This window comes from Coccomyxa subellipsoidea (genome assembly GCF_000258705.1).
Source record: "Coccomyxa subellipsoidea C-169, whole genome shotgun sequence".
Taxonomy (NCBI): Eukaryota; Viridiplantae; Chlorophyta; class Trebouxiophyceae; family Coccomyxaceae; genus Coccomyxa; species Coccomyxa subellipsoidea.
Window position 1 is genome coordinate 1,087,796 of NW_005178040.1, and position 17,595 is coordinate 1,105,390.

Consider the following 17,595-nt stretch of genomic DNA (forward strand, 5'->3'; position numbering starts at 1 on the left):
TGAAGCTAATGAGCTATTAACTTGGCCACTGGCAACGAAGTAGCCTACCCTTCGAATTGAAATCAGCCTGAAGGCTTGTGGTTCGCACATGCCACATGCCACTGCAGTGCATGGACAACACTGCAAGCGCGTGCATGCGCAGCATGCTGGCAGCCATTGCGAAGTGTTCATATGCGAACGTCAGAGAAGAATCTCCTCCTGCCATTCTAAATCTCCCTCAAACGACAGACCCTCAAAATCAACTCCCTGCACCTATAAATATCCCGAAGGGGTGTATGGGATCGTAAAAGGCCAGACAGCCGGCACCTTGTTCGATGCATTTCAAGCGACTTCCCAATGCAACGAGCTTTGTTTAGGTCGGTTCCGTTGCAAGCACGCTTGTCAGCACACCCCGCGCGGCGTATATCCACCACTACCATCAGAAGTGAGTCAATCCTTTGGGCTTCTGGAAGGCATCATGAGTCTCTATGTATGATTGTATGCCACTTGTGATGCACTATGACCTCGCAAACCTCCTGAATTGTGAGCAGATGCAGATTTTTGCATCTGTGCTTTCACTAAAGAAAGTCGTGACACCCGATGTCTTGTCCCCGAACAGTGGGAGTCGACATCGACACCATCAAGCAGGGCGACGGCTCCAAGCCCTCAAAGGGTGAGCATCGCTTTGTTTGTGACCTGGGTTTGCACGGAGTTCGGAAAATTTCCTGCAGTAGATACCCAGCACGTGCTGTATCGGGATCCCGATCAAAGACTTGTGCTTGATGCGTGTTGTGCGCCACATGAGATGCAGGACATAGCTTGTTGACAAAAGGCGCTTCTTTTTATCCTTTCAAAAAAAATCGGTGTCTGACTCTCTTCCTCTTGCTGCCACCCAGGTCAGACAGTGACCGTCCACTACACGGTGAGGTCGCTGAACCGATCCTTTGTGGATTCTAAGCATTTGAAAAGAAGGGAGAACCCGTTTTGCTAATATGTCCAGGATGTATTCGAGCGAACTCTGAAGGGTTTGGATGCACTACACAGGGGACCCTCACCAATGGCAAGAAGTTTGACAGCAGCAGGGACCGCAACAGCCCCTTCAGCTTCAGGCTGGGAGCTGGCGAGGTGCGCACGCCAATATTACCATTAATCACTGCAGAGAGTGGGTCGAATCAGCTGTCACAGGTCACCTCAAATAGTTTCAGTGTTTGCAGTATGATATGACAAGGCAGTCTTGTGTTGATCAGGTGATCAAGGGCTGGGACGAGGGTGTCGCTCAGCTGTCCAAGGGTGAGAGGGCAAAGCTGACCATCTCCCCTGACTACGGCTATGGCGCCCGTGGAGCCGCTGGGGTGAGTCATACACTTCTGGAGAGCTTACACTAGTGATGAAGTACTTGTGATCATCAGTGCTCCTGAGTCGGGACATGTAGTCGCTTTGTGGATGCAGTCTTAAAGCAAAGCAACTTTTTTACCCTCTCGTATTGCCTTGATGTACTTTGTTCTGTTGGGTTTTCATAACGGCACACGCATGCGTAGACCAAGGCTCATTCAATGTGGCTGTGTAGGTCATTCCCCCCAACGCCACCCTCATCTTCGATGTGGAGTTGTTGAGCTTCCAGTGAGCATGAGAGACTACGCAGTTGCTCTGAAATTGTCTGCTGTGACAACCTGACCCCTCATCAAGCCTACAAAGGCATTTTTAAATGTATGTATGCATTGATCATGGCAGGTACATGACCATCACGATTGCAGTGGGGATGGAAGGATCAATTGCTCCTGTAATTAATTGCGACTCAAAACATTCATTGAGGTGGTCATCCAGAAAAAGCTTACAAGTTCCAGAGAGGCAACTGCTTCTGAAGAGTGTGACATTTTCAACAACATTATCGGCAGCACCATCAGCGAGCTAGATTGAGCGCTCAATCTACTCGTGACATCCGGCCATCACGTCTGCGCCCTGCATCTACTGGCCAATGAGCCTGAGTCCGAAGCACTGACAAAACCTCTAGAGCTCTACAAAGCAACAAATTAGAGCAAATTCTCCAGATTTCCTCCTCTCCTAGCTGTACCCACCTTCCGCTGGCTGTACATCTGGCTGCAGTGCAGTGCAGACTTTCACGAGCGCACCGAGTGGTCTCACACCGATCCCCCATGGGCATGGCCATTGATTAGGGACTCATCCGGTCTTGCGCTTGAGGCTCTTGCGTTGGCTGCTGTCCAGCATCCGCTTCCTCAGCCGGATGCTCTTGGGGGTGACCTCCATTAGCTCATCACCCGCCACATACCCAATGGCATCCTCAAGAGTCATTGCGCGCGGGGGAGTCAGGTACGTCTGCATGCACATAAGTCGTTACTTAAAAATACAAGATTGCCAGAGCAGGAGCTAATGGGGCCTACACACAGGGGAGCTGCGTGAGCGGGGCATGCATTAGTCTGCAGGCTAGTTATGCATGCGACATCTGCCATGCAGCCCCTGATACATCAGCCATGAAGAACAGATCAGGCAAAGAGCGAGCACTCCCTGACACTTTCAGGCAAATGCATGTTTCACTCCGAGCAGAAACAGAGTTCACGCTTGCAGTAGCTGCCTGATCCAAGTACAGTACCAGTATCTGCCAGAGGCTTGGCAGACAAGCTTGCACTGCAACTCCACAATTTTGGGTGAAGCCGTCTGAGTACAGCTATACAACACAGCCAAGCTTGAAGGGGAGGGCCACCTTTTCGTCGGCGCCGGAGGCCCTGACGTTAGTGAGCTTCTTCTCGCGCACGGGATTGACCTCCATGTTGTTGTCGCGCGCGCACTCCCCGATGATCATCCCCGCGTACACCTCCGTGCCTACCCCCGCGAACAGGCTACCGCGCGCCTCCAAGCTGCCCAGCGCATGCAGCGTCGTCTTGCCGTCTGCACCGGCACATTCATCGTAAGGTCCCAGTGGATTAAGCAGGTCATGAGAGAATGTCTGAGGACTTTCAAAACCAAGGTTGGTGGGTATAGGAAGGAAGAGCAGCACTTGCATGCCACGATTGAATTGTGCTTCCGATCAACCGCGCCACACCAGCACATTTGCCTGGTGCATCAAGGACACCCTCTTGCAGAAGGCGCTTGTGGGTCACAGAGCAGCGGCAAGCATGACATTCCCCTCAGGAGGGCACAAGCTTGGCTTGCGGTGCATCCCAAGGCCGGCGAGCCAGCACTGGGTAGCATTATTCCTGTTTTTTTCAAGGTGTACTTCAGGGGTGATATCGTCCCAGGTTTGTGGGGCAGCCGCGCACCGGCGGTGGAGATGAGAACGCCCTTGCGGACGCCGTCAAGGGCCCCCTTGAAGCGGCCGTAGCGGGCGAATGCGCGGTGCAGGATGCCGGTGCCGCGCGTGAGCGTCGCGAATGCCGAGCGGAAGCCGATGAGGCCGCGGCTGGGCGCCTCGAAGACCAGCCGCTGCTTGCCGCCCGCCTGAGGCACCATCTCCACCAGCTCCGCCTTGCGCAGCGACAGCGCCTGCGCGCACACACCGACAAGCTGCGTTCAGGCCCTCGACCGCACAGTTGTGCTTTCTTATATAGCCCGTAGTACTTTGGCCTTCAGGCCCAGGCGCCATAACGAGGAGACTGTGCTTCCGTCACCCACAAAACTTAGAGGCCTTCAGACCCGGGCGCACGGAAGAAAAAGGCATGCATCCTCGACTGCATCCACAGACGTAGGACAATAGCATGCCTGCACATATCCACTCAGTTGTAATACGCCGCACTAAATGTTCTTAAATTTGCATCACTTCCAGCAGATATTGCTCAGTGGGGCATTGATGACGGGTGCAGAATGGAAATGTGCTTGCCTCGATGACGCTGCCGGCCTGTTCTTCCTCGATCTCGCAGATGACCTCCTCGAGCGGCTCCAGCTTGTGGCCGCCCTCCTCCCGGTACACAACACGCGGCGGCGACACCGACAGCTCGAAGCCCTCCCGCCGCATGTTCTCTGCGCACGCATCATGCCCCCCCTCAGCACCTGATGACCCATGATGCACTCCCAGTCTGAAGAAATGTCAAGGCGTGAGCTTGGCCGCCATGCCAGACCAGCTGCCAAGATCACCATCTATGTTATTTTTTCAAGCGTGCTGAACGTGCTGTGACAGCGTCTGCTCTGTTCGTGATAAGCACTGTTTTCTTCATAACTTGTGTGGATTGCAAAGATAATGCGGTGTTGCTAATGGCAGTGCCCTCACCTATGAGGAGGCCGAGCTGCAGCTCGCCGCGCGCCTGCACCTCAAAGGCCTCGCCGCCGCCGTCGACGGGGACGACGCGCAGCGACACGCTCGTGGCCGCCTCGGCTGCCAGCCGCTCCCCAATCTTGCTGCCGGTCAGGTGCGTTCCCTCCCTCCCCGCCAGCGGCGAGTCGTTTGGCGAGAACACCATGCTGCGCAACAGCAGAATACAGTCACCGCTTGAGTCCAACCAAACTCCCATTGATCCCCCCCTGACGGCCTCCTTTGCGCAACATCTCTCTCACCTGGCCCACTCGCGTGCCAAACATTGGTTGTGCAGTGAGGCTGTTAAGCCTTCAAGGATTGCCACCTGATGCCGTTCTTTGCATGCATACAATTCCTTCGGTGCCTGTACTCGAGCTGGTCCTCAGGGTCCAGTGGATGGCAGAGTGGGCGCACCTGAGGGTGGGGGGTTCAATGATGCCGGGAGCGAGGGCTTCTTCCAAGTCGAGGCTGCCGACGGTGTCAGCAATGCGCGCGGTACCGGCGCCGGTGACAGACACAATGTCGCCCGCGCCGGCCGCCTCCAGCTCTAAGCGGCCCAGTCCCGACCGCTTCCAGATCTTCGTCAGCCGCCCCTCCTCCCCAGGATTCCCTGCGCGCATCAGCACCGACCCCGTTTGCATTGGCGCGAAGAGAATGTAAAGTTGCCATAACTTGCTTACCTAGGCGCTGAATGGCACTTGGTATATCACTCCCACGAGTAGTGATTTGCTTCGTTCAAAGAGAGAGCAGTGGCCAGATGCCTGATGGCGTCAACACCATTCGAGTCTTCTCAGGTGTGAAGCTTCTTCAGGCTTGATCATTTGGGCGTGTGCTTTACGCTGCAGACCAAGGATTACGAGATGTAAGAGTGACAGTGGAAACTTCAGTGCCTTTTGAAAGAGACTCTCAACTGAGAGGGGCTCCGGGAGAGAGAGTTTCCATGAAATTTCTCACCGGTGTGGTGCAGCACGCGGACGCGGTCTCCCACGCGAGCGGTGCCGGCCGCGACCCGCCCGGTCGCGATGGGGCCTAGGAAGGCATCGTGCTCAACCATGGCCACCAGCATGGCAAAGGGTGCCCCCAGGTCGCCGGCAGGCGGCGGCACATGCTTCACTATCGCATCCAGCAAGGGAGCCACCGACGCGCCCTCGGGCTTTATGCCTTGCTCTGGCAGGCTCGTGCTTGCCCAGCCCTGCAGATAAATCCCCCAAATGTCATTGAAGCAGCCATGATTGCTGCTCTCCCAAATATATGAATTGGTTGCATGCGTAGGCAGCTATGACATCCAATGCCAGCTCTCCACAAAACCTTGACAATTGCATGTATAGGCAGCCATGACATGCGTATAAGGTGGCAGCTACTGCTGGGAGCAGGTAAAGACACACCTCTCGTGCTGAGGCGTAGAGCACTTGAAAGTCCAGCTGCTCCTCTGTGGCGCCCATCTGGGCAAACAGGTCAAAGATATTGCTCTCCACTTCACCGCACCGTTGCTCGGTGGCTCCTGACCGGTCCACCTGCACATGCCATGCACGCATTGAGCATTACACTTCAGCCAGTCCTTTTTGAAAGCTTCCTACATAGTGGACACTGAGTTGAAATGGGGTGGCAGAGACAGCGGGACATTTGCGGGGTGTACTGACCTTGTTGAGCACCACTAAGGGGCGGATGCCGGCTTTGAGGGCCTTCTCCACGACGAATTTTGTCTGTTGCAGCGGGCCCTCGTTTGCGTCCACCAGCAGCACTGCTCCATCCACCATCCCCAAGATCCTGCACATAGCAAACAGTCTCGTCCAGCACGTCTAGTAGAAGTGGGAGCACATCGCATGCAGAAAGACAAAAGGCATGGTCTCGATTGGGTTTTACGCAAGGAACACACCGTTCCACCTCGCCACCAAAGTCGGCGTGACCTGGAGTGTCCACTGCATTCAGGGTGTACTTCCCATACTGCAGCGAGGTGTACTTGGAGCTAATAGTGATGCCGCGCTCTTTCTCCATTACGTTGCTGTCCATGAACCGCTCCTGGCCTGAGGAATGCCCGCAATGGGCCAGGAGCCTGTCCATGAGCGTCGTCTTGCCATGATCCACGTGGGCTGCAAGTTCAGAATTGTCTGGATCACTTGATCTGGTTCCCACATAGGTCTGGGAATTGAGCAAACGATGCACAAGCAGCCAAGGATCTCAGTGTAGCATCTGCAAATCACATATTAATCTGGTAAAAATACTTCACTAACAGCTGCCTGAAGCTTCACCCACCAATAATGGCAAAGTCACGGATCAATTCTGGAGCTGGAGAGGAGGCTGTACTGAAATTTGCCAAGCTTATTAACTGCTGCGATGGGGCTAAAATCCGTTCAATAGAATGCAGAACTCCTCCTGAAGCTGTCTGAGAAGCTGGATGCAGTAGCTGACTACGGACATTTGAGAGTACCTGAGCTTCGAAGCCCTTCAAAAGCCCCCTCAACATCACTTCGAACGGACTAAAAAGGCTTTGCTATCTACGTAAATTTTCATTCTGCACCTCTGTTGCAGAATTTGCTGGGCTTGACGGCTGTGTTGCTGGTGTTCAGAATTCAAGTGGGTGCCAGGTGGACTGCCACGTGAACCGCCAGCTGGATCCATGTGGACCGTTGAGCCCTAAGATGCAAATTGCAACAGCAAAAGTGGATGGTAAGCTCCTGTGTTACCCGTTAGGGCTAGGAAGACTCAAGACTGTCGGATCGATAGTGTTCATCAGTGTTCGGGAGATGGCCAAGGCCAAGAGACCTGCAGATGATGCAGATGCCGCACCGAGGTGGGATATAGCATGCGCAAATCTTCATATTTAGCTGTTGTGGTTGCATAGGTAGATTTCTTCCAGACATCGGTCAGATTTCTGGGCACCAACAGTGACCTTTGAGATGACTGGATGTGATTGCCGCACCTTCATGAGCTGGTGTTTGCAAGGAACCTCGTGGAATTCTTCCAGTCAAATTAAGTTGCACTTATTTCAGGAGAAGCACAAGACCTAGAAGGACAATCACCGAAGCTAGAGCGGCAGAGTCCAACGCAACGACAGAGCCTGCACAAAAGGTGCAGGGCCATTGAAGACCACCCTGTTCACTGTTTTCGGAACTTGATCTGCGCAACCTTTGCAGTATATGGATAGATTGCCGTCCTGCAGGCACGCCCTAAATACACCCCCAAACAAGGAAAGACAGAGAATGTAGTGGAGTCTGCTGTCCGATTGGGTGCGCCTGACAAGAGGGACTCCAGGGGGCGCCTCATCTTCGCAGATATGCCTGAGTTTCGCCCCACCCTCCGACCCAAGGACGTCATTCAGGCCGGATCATTTGGCGGGTGAGATCCCTTCTGTTCTGATCACCAAGGCCTGAATGAAGTCCCATTCTGCATGTGGAGCTGTGTACTGTCCACATGTACACCACCCCAGCAGCCCTTGCCTGATTGACGATTTTCAACATTTACCAGGCTGTATGGTTCCTGTTCATGCTGAATGAAGCTGCTCCGGGGTTGGATGCAGAATCTACTTCCATCCAAGGGGAGGGCGAGCAGGCATCATCAGCCCAAAGGGCGTCGCCATTGACCACAATGAGTTCCCAGCAGACTGGTTCGAGGGGCTGGATCCAGACACGTACAGAGGGCAGAAGTACAGAACAGAGCTCAACAAATACAAGGTCAATGCTGGACAGAACCAGGCAGCATGGGAGGTAGATTGCTCCTCCAGCAAACTGCTTGACTTTGCCCGCTTCAGACAGTCCTTTTCTTGCTATTGCATGTTGTTTCAGGATAGCACAGCCGTGATGACTACATGATGATGATGATGATGCCTGGTGTGCCGAATGTGATATTGAACAACATGCTCCACCTTATTATAAGCCAGCGGTTACTCTATACTGTATGCGGACGCCAAGGCCAGTCTCACCTCTTATGTGGGGCATCCGATTGCATGGGACTTACCAGCTGTACGAAGACAGGCCTAGCTCGGTCGAAGGCTCGGCCCGTATACAATTTCAAAACCACCCGGTAATGCAGGAGAAGGGGTGGATAAAGCCAGAGCTGGATCCGCGGGGCTGGTTCCAGTGGTACTGCCGCTTCTACATGGGGCGGAGAACTGACGATGACGAGCGCCAAATCAAGAGGTGGCGGGGGGTAGCTGGCGAGAAGGGCCGCTGGAAGCGCGCTCTCGTCAACAGAGTGCTTGCCGCTAACAAGTGCGCTTAGTCCCGACCATCTAGTGTCAAGCTGATGTGATCATTAGTGCTTGCTGCTAACAAGTGCGCTCGGTACGGACCATCTCGTGTCCAGCTGATGTGATGATTAGTGCTCCTGGGCTGTGAGGTATAGTGTCGATGCACTCCTGTTCACACAGCGAGGCAGCCCTTTCCCCCTACTGTGGCGCTTGCACTGTCTTCCATGTATGCATTCTCTCCTGTTTTTAAACACTACTGAGGATAACTTAACATTGCCAAGAATTGCCGGCCATTCAGCAGGACCCAGCTTGGATCTTGCATGGCACAATTACCGGCGTCCATTGGAAGGCAATTGACCACCACATCTAGACTCCCACTACCTAGTTCCTGATATTTATACCCCCTCTAATGCCAACACTAGCAACGTGCCAGGGATATATTGCAATGTGCGCTGCAGAACTGCATGGGCCAGAAAGATTGCGTTGACCGACTGTTGTTGCAGGCACTACAACGATGCCACTGTGAGCCCGGTGCTGCGCCAAACGCTGTTGCACTGGGCGTACGAGCTGACAGAGCGAGACTTTGAGGAAATGCGCAAGAGGATTTGAAACGGGCCCTTGGGGTACCTGGTTCGTGACAGTGTTTTTGTACAGTTAATATTGTCTTCTGTCTGAAACTTGCAGATTTTCAGACAGAATGCTCTAATTTGCATATATCGCAAAGCTTGTAAGCTTAGTGGGGATTGAAACAATGCGGGAGTAAATGCTTTTACAATTTCTTCAGACACAAAGATATGCAGGCATAACAGAAGATTTCAAACCAAGAATTACCAGGGCAAGGTGATCATGTTTGGACTGCAGGCGGAACTTTGGGGTATTTGAATCAATAAGGTCTGCACCCGCATTTATCTTTCTCATGTTTGGCAGTGCCAGACAGGTCTAGCAATGCGCTGATCACATCAGCTCGACTTTGAAAGATCTGGTGCAGAAGACTACCTTTACAGGGATATAATTGTGAGGTAATTTGCTATCTACTCTCTGATAATTGAGCTTCAGAAAATTTCTATGTCAGGATCCTGTCCGGACATTCATGATATTTGTCTACAAACAAAACACGGGTAGCTATCCTACTCCTTCCTCATTTGGAGAAGTTATTGGTACATCTGAAAGTCATTAACAAAAGTCATTATTGTCCACGTCAAAGTCATCGTTCGTTTGTCAATCGCTGCAGACCTGAAGGCGTCCCCCCTTGCAAATGCTAACATGGCTGTTTTGTTGGCAATGCTCACAAAAGAATAATGATTATAGAGATATGCAAAATTCGTGCAGATTTACGTTACATCATAATCTACCCCCAGAGGACGTTCAGAAGGGTCTCCTGTCCAGAAAGAAAGCTGCAAGTTTCTGGCGATTGCTCAATGGCCAAAGACTGCCTGCGCGATGCTCTTCAAGCTTGCCTGCGCTGTGATGTTCACCTGGGTGCCCGGCGAGTGCTGCAAATGCAAACGAACGCTTCAGTGACATGTTATTTAATTGACAGGCAGAGAACAATGCATCATGCCCCTCATGCACCCTGCACGTGCATCAGTGGCAGATACCTACCCCACTCATGGTCACTGATGAGAATTACTGGGTGTTGGGAGCTTGGAGATCCGGTGCTTTGCAAGGGTGAGGGCCGCCTAATATTTGACTCACCTTCCACAGGGTGTTGACGACGGGTGCGTCGCTGGTGGCAACGTGCGCCTGCACCTCCTGCTTGATCTGCGCGTCGGCCGCGCGCGCCTTTGGCACCCAGTGCGGCCGGGACTCTGTCATCCCTGCTGCCAGCTCAGCCAAATCCGCCGGTGTGATGCGCCAGAACTTGAGCGTCTCCCTGTCTACCGCCGCAAAGAATCCCTGCGCACCCAAGGCTTCTGACCCCTTATCCCCCTGCAACCTTCATACTCTGGGGTTCCTTTGCTGCCAGCCACAGCTGCCAGCCCCATTGCTGTGCCGCTGCAAATTGACATGCCAGGGAGGGCTGTCCTCACATTTCTCTTCTCAATCTCGGACGTACACATGCACTCATGCTGATGGCCATGCAGCTGCAGCTCATGAGAAGGTCCTGCTGGGAATAAATAGCAGGAGTAGAAAACCTGGGAGAGGGCCTCGAAGTGCCAGTCGACGTCGGTGACGAGCAGCTTTTTGATCTGGTAGCGCATGTAGGAGCGGCGAGTGAAGTCGGCCGGGTAGCCCTCCGCCGCCAGCTGCTGCTTGTACTCCTTTGTGCGCAGGTTGGCAACGCCGCGCACCGACGCCGCCAGCTCAGCGTCAAACTCAGACAGCAGCTCTATGCTCGCCTGCAGGTTGACACAGAACATGCATCTAGCACCTCTTTGTGTTTCATGGCAACCCAGCTGCCCTCACAATTCCGCAAACATACTATGAGATACTTTATTCACTCTAATTGCCGTGTGTCTACAGTCCTTGCAGGTGCAGACAGCCATATGCATCCTGCAATTCTTCGGTCTTATAGTGTATGGCACCGCTCTGGCTTGAATCACTGCTACCCATCCCCCTAGTTTTAGCTTCTTTGACGTGGCAGCAAACCCAGATTGCAAATGACATATGAACAGCCCATGCATGTCCATGTCTGGATGCGCTGGCATGCAAGTAAATATGGCCTCTGTTGCAGGTACATACCTGGAAGGAGGATCCTTTGAGCAGCTTGACAAAGAGCAGCTCCGGCAGGGGGATGCATAGCATGGTGCGATTGGCAAAGCACTGCCCCATCAGCCAGCCGGCCCAGCGGTACTCGTCCTTGTGCGCCTCGCTCTGCTTCAACTCCGTATTGAACCAGAAGTTGCCGCCGCTGCGCGTGCGCACAAACAGGGGCTGCGCATCCTGGCTCCCGCTGGTGGATGCACCTGCAGCCCACAAATAAAGTGGTGAGCTCCCCTAAACTTTGGCTTGATTGCCACCTGTCATGACCAACCCGCACAGCAGCCACAGCTGCAACACTCTCGCAGACCAAACAGCATCATAGAAGAAGCGACAAGGACAACTGCATTCAGAGCAAGCACAGTACAACACAGAGGTGGGACCAGCTTACATAGCAAGCTCCGGATCTGGAGCACAGGGACAACACGCACAAGATTTTTTGCTGCCAGTGGCTGGCACAGGCAGATTGATAACAATGGCATTTGAGGGAGGGTTGTGAAGGCGCACCTCCCTGCAGCATCTGCCTGCCAGCATACTCGAAGAACTCCTGGCGCCTGCACGGCGCGACATCACCCATGGCCGTCTCGGCGGGTGCCGATGCGGCCCGGGGGGTGGGCGCATCGGTGAAGCTGGGGTAGATCACCATGCCGCCCGCCACCTGGTCCAGCAGCCGCATCGCCTGCGCCTGCCGCAGGCTGTCGCTGAATGACGCCTCCCGCGGCACCTGCGCGGACAGCCAACCCGGCTCAAGAAGGCCCTCATGGACTGCAAACCTTAAACGGTCATTCCGCTGCAGTTCGGGCTTTTGTGTGCTGATGCTAGAAGCCCGGGCGCATGAATGGCACACGCCAAGGGTGCTGGCCTGCTGGATGTTGCGAGCTACACAGATGGCGCTGAACCAGTATTGGAGACAGATACTGTGACATTGGAATGTCATGTAGGTCAAGCTGGGCCCTATTGCAGCTGTTGCCTGTTCTCAGGCATGGCAGCAATACGCAGCATCCTCCCAGGCACGCTGTCCTTGCATGCACAGCAAGCACAGTGGTGGTTGTGACAAACAGGAGCATAGCCATTCAGGCCAGGCTGTGTGCAAGCTGGGGCCTCACCCTGAGGCTGAGCCGTCCGCTGCCGTAGCGGGCGGCGGTGTCCATGAACACATTGAAGGCCTTGGAGCGCGCTGAGAGCGCCACCGCCAAATGGTCCTCCACCAAGCCGAGCGCGCACAGCGCCTGCTGCCACTGCCGCCAGCGCGCGTGCGCCTCATCCCGGGCCTCGCTCGCAATGTTGGCCGACAGCCATGCGCGCCACTCGGCCGCCGCCTGCCGCTGGCTCGCGTTGCTGTCGTGCTTGGAGACTATGCGCGCCGCCACGTCCACCAGCCGGTTTATGGAGGAGATCTCCAGTAGCGCTGCCGGCACCGGCAGCTGCAGCCACCACACATGCCGCTCAGTCGTGCTCTCTGAAGGCGAGAAAGCGCAGGCCAGGTCAAAGCTAATAGTTGCTGAACCAGTTCATGCCTATGAAGCTCGAAGCTGCAAAGGTGAGTCTGGGGCCTGCATCCGAAGTGCAAAGATGGAGCCTGATCCTTGGTCTTCATGCATCTGTGGCGATAATGAGGGCTGGGGTGTGTGTGCTTGCCTCCAGCTTCTCGCCAGCGATGCAGATGGCGTGCAGGACCAGGAGCATGGCGCTGGTGGCCTCTTTGATGGTTGCCGGTGTGCCGATATTGTGTGCTTCGCCGCGGGCTGCCAAGTTGTTGCACGCCATGCTGACCAGATCTGGTAGGTCTGTGAGGCTTGCTGTGCGCCAGCTGATGGCATCTGCGTGCTCCTCCTCCTCCTCCTCATCCTTGGGACCACTGCTGTGCTGGTCCCTGCTGTGGCCATGTGTCAGGATGTCCTCGACCTCTCCTAGCAACGGCTCCAATATGGCATTGAGACCCTTCTCGAGCGCGGTGGCCCTTGCCCTGCAATACAAAGAGTCATAAGAGCCTGAAATATTGGTTCACTGCTTGTGTCAAGCTGTGTCCATCGCACTTTCTCTAGCAGGGGAGTCTATGATGGAAGAGCGCTTGAGACCTAGTTCGAGGCACTCTGTCCGAAACTGCATCACGAGGACGGAATGGAGTGTCAGCAACAGATTGCTTTAGCTTTTTCCGCACGGACGGCGAAGGCGGAACGAAAGTACGACAAGTAGAAGTCCCAAAGTTTGACCAGTCCCAACACCAGCCACGCATCATAACGCATCTCCATTGATGTCAATATAAATTTCCTTTGATGTGACTCATGTGCTCAAATCAGCTCGGTTCGCAAGCACGCAGCACTTGTTGAAGATCTACAGGGCCATTGCGCACTTTATGACCGGGACGTCAAGGTTTGCTGTCCAGTTCTTCGGATTCAAGTAGTTGTAGTCCCCTGCTAGACTGAGAACTATGCCTGAGCCGTGCTTATTATCGACAGCGGCGCTCAGTTGATTCGAAACCTCCTCCTGCTCATGGCGCCAGCTCGTACAGCAAGACGCTGCCTTCGCTGTGTTGGAATCTGTATGCTGGGGCGAGCTGACGCACGCCCCCATAGCTTGCTGCTTTCAATATATTTGGATCAATATTTTCAGAAACACTAAAGGCCGCCGATTAGAATTTCTGAGAGCTTGGCTGCAACAGTACTGCTAGTACACACGACTTGCGCTGGTTCTCGCAAAATGCCTGCCGATCCTTGATCTTTGCACAGAATGTGTTCACTGGTAGTTTTTCAGAAAACAACCATCGAGGCTATGATGATGACAGAGCGATCGCGTATATTTGGGGCAGGCCGAGCCGTCTGGATCCCTTTTCTTGGACGGGGTGAGGGGAATGCAAGGGTAATGCACCACAAAGCAGCCATCGTGTCCTCCTCTCAGAATGGCAAAAACCTCCATTCTCTCTTGGCTTTCAGACTCTCAAATTGCAGATGACACTTTACAAGGCATTCAGCACACTAGCACTAGAACAAGCTACCTAAAATAAAATCCTAGACGTCCAGAACTTCCTTGAAAGCGCTCAGGAGCTCAAAATAGTATTGTATCTATAGTACTAGAGATGATGCTAGTATCATCTGGCAAGTGCATGAACAGGCCTATTTAAGTGCATGTAAGCCCCACACTGGGTATCAGCTTTTAGCCTGGCAATTGCAACCATACATTGATTGTTCAGAGCAGCTCTGAAACGTTTCTATGATCATGACATCCTACCCTATGATCAAATGCTGAGAAGAACTGAACGTCTACGATAGCGACTTGCTGAGAGCATGCTGTCATGGCTGCCTCTTCTCTCTCAATCTGCAGGTGAAAGTGGCAAAGTGTCTATTCATGAGCTACACAGTGTCCACTGATCAGCTGCTCCTGTGCATTGGAGGACTGAGCTTGGGGTCTGCAGAGCGCCGCAGCCGGAACCGCACAATGACCGCTGTGATGTCATCTGCGCCGCCATTCTCCTGCTCCATCCACTTCTTGTACGCCGCAGCCACCAACTGCATTGACACCATACATGCAACTAGTCAGCGATATCTCCAAAACTGCAGGCACACAAGAAGAGTCACATGCAGGGAAGAAATATTCTTCCACTTGATGCCAAATGTAGGGCATGCAGTGTGGGCTAACAGTCTTCTGCTTGCTTTTCTCGACAGACATTTAAAGTACAATATATTGGTAGCATTGCATCAATTGGGATGAATACGGACACACCCATTGCTGTTCACATCCCTGGATGAGACCTGCTCAGTAACGGGTGGGCAAAGCTGGACAGACTCTAAAATGTCATGGGATGCGTGCTGAGCACTGCTGGGTTGTGAGGCACCTTTGAGCAGGCAACCTCGTCGTCTGAGCAAGCACTGACGATATCGACCGCCTCCTGATTGTCCATGAACTCCCACACGCCGTCAGAGGCGAGTATAAGGAAGTGGTCGTCCTCTTCCAAGTCAACCAAGCACACATCTGGCTTGGAAATCACACCAACCCTGCACAGCCAGAAGCAATGTCTCTGCTTACATGCAGACAGAAAGAAATCCAGATTCTTGGAGTGATGGGTTACTGTCACAGGGCAGGTGCAAACTGTATGGGATCATGCCCCGGCAGCATTGGGGTTCACCTCCTGGCCATGCCATCTCCCAGAGCGCGGCTCATGGCCAGGCCAGGTACCCACGCATCAGGGAGCCACACTCTCTGCGGCCCCACCTCCTCTCCTGTGTCTATCTGTATCCTGCAGCAGCAACACTGTTGTCCTCATCGCTGTTCCTAGCCCACCATTAACCACGACCCCACACCAGAATCTGCACTATTGGAAATTGAGACATGCAAACGCCATGACACATTTGTTCTCTCCTTGGTCCATGCCTCGTGTGCGTAGCCTTCTGCTAGGTCGTCGATACAGACGAGTGCATGTACCCTTGCAAAGCCCGGCAGAGAAGTTGAGAGCAAAACTGCACCTTTCCACGCGGCCATTCATGGCCAGGATGCGCGCGCGCTCGCGCTCGTCTGAGGGCTTATGGTCCTGCGTGAGCGGCACCGCGAGGCAGCTGCCGTCCGGCTGCTGTCGGCCGAGCACCGCGCGCGAGTCCCCGGCCCAGCCGACCGCCAGCTGCGGCCCGGCCAGATGCGCCACCAGGCACGTGGATCCGCTCACCTCTGTGTTGAAGGTGGTGCGCTCCAGCGACTGCTGCATCTCCTCGAAGGCTGCGCCACACATGCACATGAAGACTCTCACAATGCAAAATACGAGCTGCTCCTATATCAGCTACATAAAAGTCTATAGCAGTAGTGGCAGGTCCTGGAAGACTGCGTTAGAGACGCGCATGGAGAATGTCAGCATTGGGATGCGCAGTGCGCATGGCAAAATTTGGCCTACAATATTACAGAGCTGATAGAATATGTCAGGAGCGGATAGAGAATGTCTATCAGCGTGGAAAGTCACAGGGCGACACAAGATCGTGTTTTGTGTCATAATCTGGGCAGTAAGCCATGCAGCCAAGTAGCAGCAGCGCTGTCAAGAGGGTGTTCCAATGCATTGGAACGAAGGGCTGACTTATCACACCTGCTATGAGCGCCTGTTGCGGATCTTTCGCTTTGAGGTGTCTCCTGAGCATGTCAGGCATGTGATTCCTGATGTGCTGACTCACAAAGTGGCCTGCAGGAGAAAGACAAGCTGTCAGATTGCTCACTGGGCTTAGGGCTCTTTGTCATCGTTGTCAAGATGTCAGCGGAGTTCTTGAGCAAGCTTAAGAGTGATCACCATGTGGCCCATGTCCATCAAATACGCCAAAGAGGGCATCGCCAATGCTGTAGCTGCCCACTGCAAGTGCTGAGTCCTGGTTCACTTTCTGCACGCCCCAGTCCTCCCCTGCCCTTGACAACCATGCTGAGGAGCACTGCACACTCCCAGACCCCTGTAACAAAGAAGATGATGTCTTCAACGGATTGGTGTATCCATGTATGCCTGTAACAACCTGGCACAAGCCTTCAGGACTTGCAAGCGCTGATTGTATATAATAAGATTTACTGGTGTTTGCACAAAAGCTTGGTCAAAAACATCCCCAATGGGACAAAGAAGAAGATGCATCGACATGTTTTCGAGTGCCTTCATCACAGCAGCGCGAATCAGCTTCCTCGCTTCAGTACCTGCTTGCGATGGTGTGCTGTTTTTTGGCCTTCGTATGCCGCACTGCTGCTGGCATGCAGATGCGTCAGAGCACGGTGCTCCTCCTAGCAGTGCATAAGCGGATGCATTGTTAAGACAGCATCAAAAATTGCTCAGAATTTAGATTGGCATTTAGAAATGCAACACATCTTTACAGGGGTTTGCCATCGACAGAAACATATAAAGGGGCATTAGCTCACCATGCAATCATTTATGAAGTCGTCGTCTGCATCGTACGGCATGTGAGAGAACCATTTTTTCTTTCCTGTTCCAGTACTCCACATTATCAAACAGCGTGCTGAGTATGATGCTTGAAATGCGCGCACAAAGTGGCGCCCAATTTCACTTAGCTCAGGGCCGCATTCCTCTCAAGTAGCTATTCATTGTGTTTTGTTTAGTGTGGAGAGCACATGAGAAGACTCTTCTTATATGCTGGGAACAAAGGGGACAGGCCATGACTCACCTTCGACTCTCTGCTCCTTGACTTTCGGCGGCCAAGCGTCGTAAAACCGCGCTGTCTGCACAACAGAGCTTGCCGCACATCCCATTGCCCTCACAAGTCAACGTCCAGTCTTTGCCCTACTTTATGCAGACAGGTGGCAAGCAGATTTTCCCCGGTGCGCCCTCCGCCTCAGCTATCCATTGGCAGCCTGATACTGTGTAATAAGCCTCATGAAAGTCCTCTAGATTTTTGATGTTAGGTCGATGTTGCTCTGGCTAGAAATGTATGGATGAGTCCATTTCTTGGACAAGTCTGTTGTCCAAGGGACCAAATTGGCAAGCTTTCCCATGCAACCCACCAGCGGCGTTCCTATGTGG

At 53.5% G+C, this 17,595-nt stretch overlaps 4 protein-coding genes across 4 annotated transcripts; 2 read left to right on the forward strand and 2 right to left on the reverse strand.

Annotated features, from left to right (window-relative positions):
* The first annotated feature begins 340 nt into the window (after nt 1-340).
* On the forward strand, nt 341-1,776 carry COCSUDRAFT_32393 (FKBP-type peptidyl-prolyl cis-trans isomerase). Its single transcript, XM_005650322.1, has 6 exons — nt 341-424; nt 599-652; nt 876-901; nt 1,024-1,104; nt 1,227-1,331; nt 1,547-1,776. Coding segments are annotated over exons 1-6 (324 nt in total). The 5' UTR covers nt 341-423; the 3' UTR covers nt 1,604-1,776.
* A 381-nt stretch (nt 1,777-2,157) lies between these two features.
* On the reverse strand, nt 2,158-6,283 carry COCSUDRAFT_64856 (GTP-binding protein TypA; the record flags this gene model as incomplete). Its single annotated transcript, XM_005650323.1, has 10 exons — nt 2,158-2,313; nt 2,699-2,883; nt 3,255-3,477; nt 3,812-3,951; nt 4,199-4,389; nt 4,637-4,832; nt 5,177-5,414; nt 5,608-5,736; nt 5,863-5,989; nt 6,099-6,283. 10 exons carry the CDS (start codon nt 6,281-6,283, stop codon nt 2,158-2,160), a joined length of 1,770 nt encoding a protein of 589 aa, XP_005650380.1.
* A 1,213-nt stretch (nt 6,284-7,496) lies between these two features.
* On the forward strand, nt 7,497-9,017 carry COCSUDRAFT_60846 (hypothetical protein; the record flags this gene model as incomplete). Its single annotated transcript, XM_005650324.1, has 4 exons — nt 7,497-7,558; nt 7,740-7,926; nt 8,252-8,430; nt 8,912-9,017. The coding sequence occupies 4 exons, from the start codon at nt 7,497-7,499 to the stop codon at nt 9,015-9,017; spliced, it is 534 nt and encodes a 177-aa protein (XP_005650381.1).
* Nucleotides 9,018-9,823: 806 nt separating this feature from the next.
* Nucleotides 9,824-17,324, reverse strand: COCSUDRAFT_60847 (protein serine/threonine phosphatase 2C; the record flags this gene model as incomplete). The annotated part of the gene is made up of 15 exons (XM_005650325.1): nt 9,824-9,901; nt 10,104-10,304; nt 10,544-10,747; nt 11,091-11,314; nt 11,616-11,832; nt 12,215-12,532; nt 12,786-13,074; nt 13,462-13,595; nt 14,543-14,614; nt 14,941-15,100; nt 15,232-15,342; nt 15,569-15,815; nt 16,174-16,266; nt 16,372-16,479; nt 17,240-17,324. The coding sequence occupies 15 exons, from the start codon at nt 17,322-17,324 to the stop codon at nt 9,824-9,826; spliced, it is 2,541 nt and encodes an 846-aa protein (XP_005650382.1).
* Nucleotides 17,325-17,595: the final 271 nt, after the last annotated feature.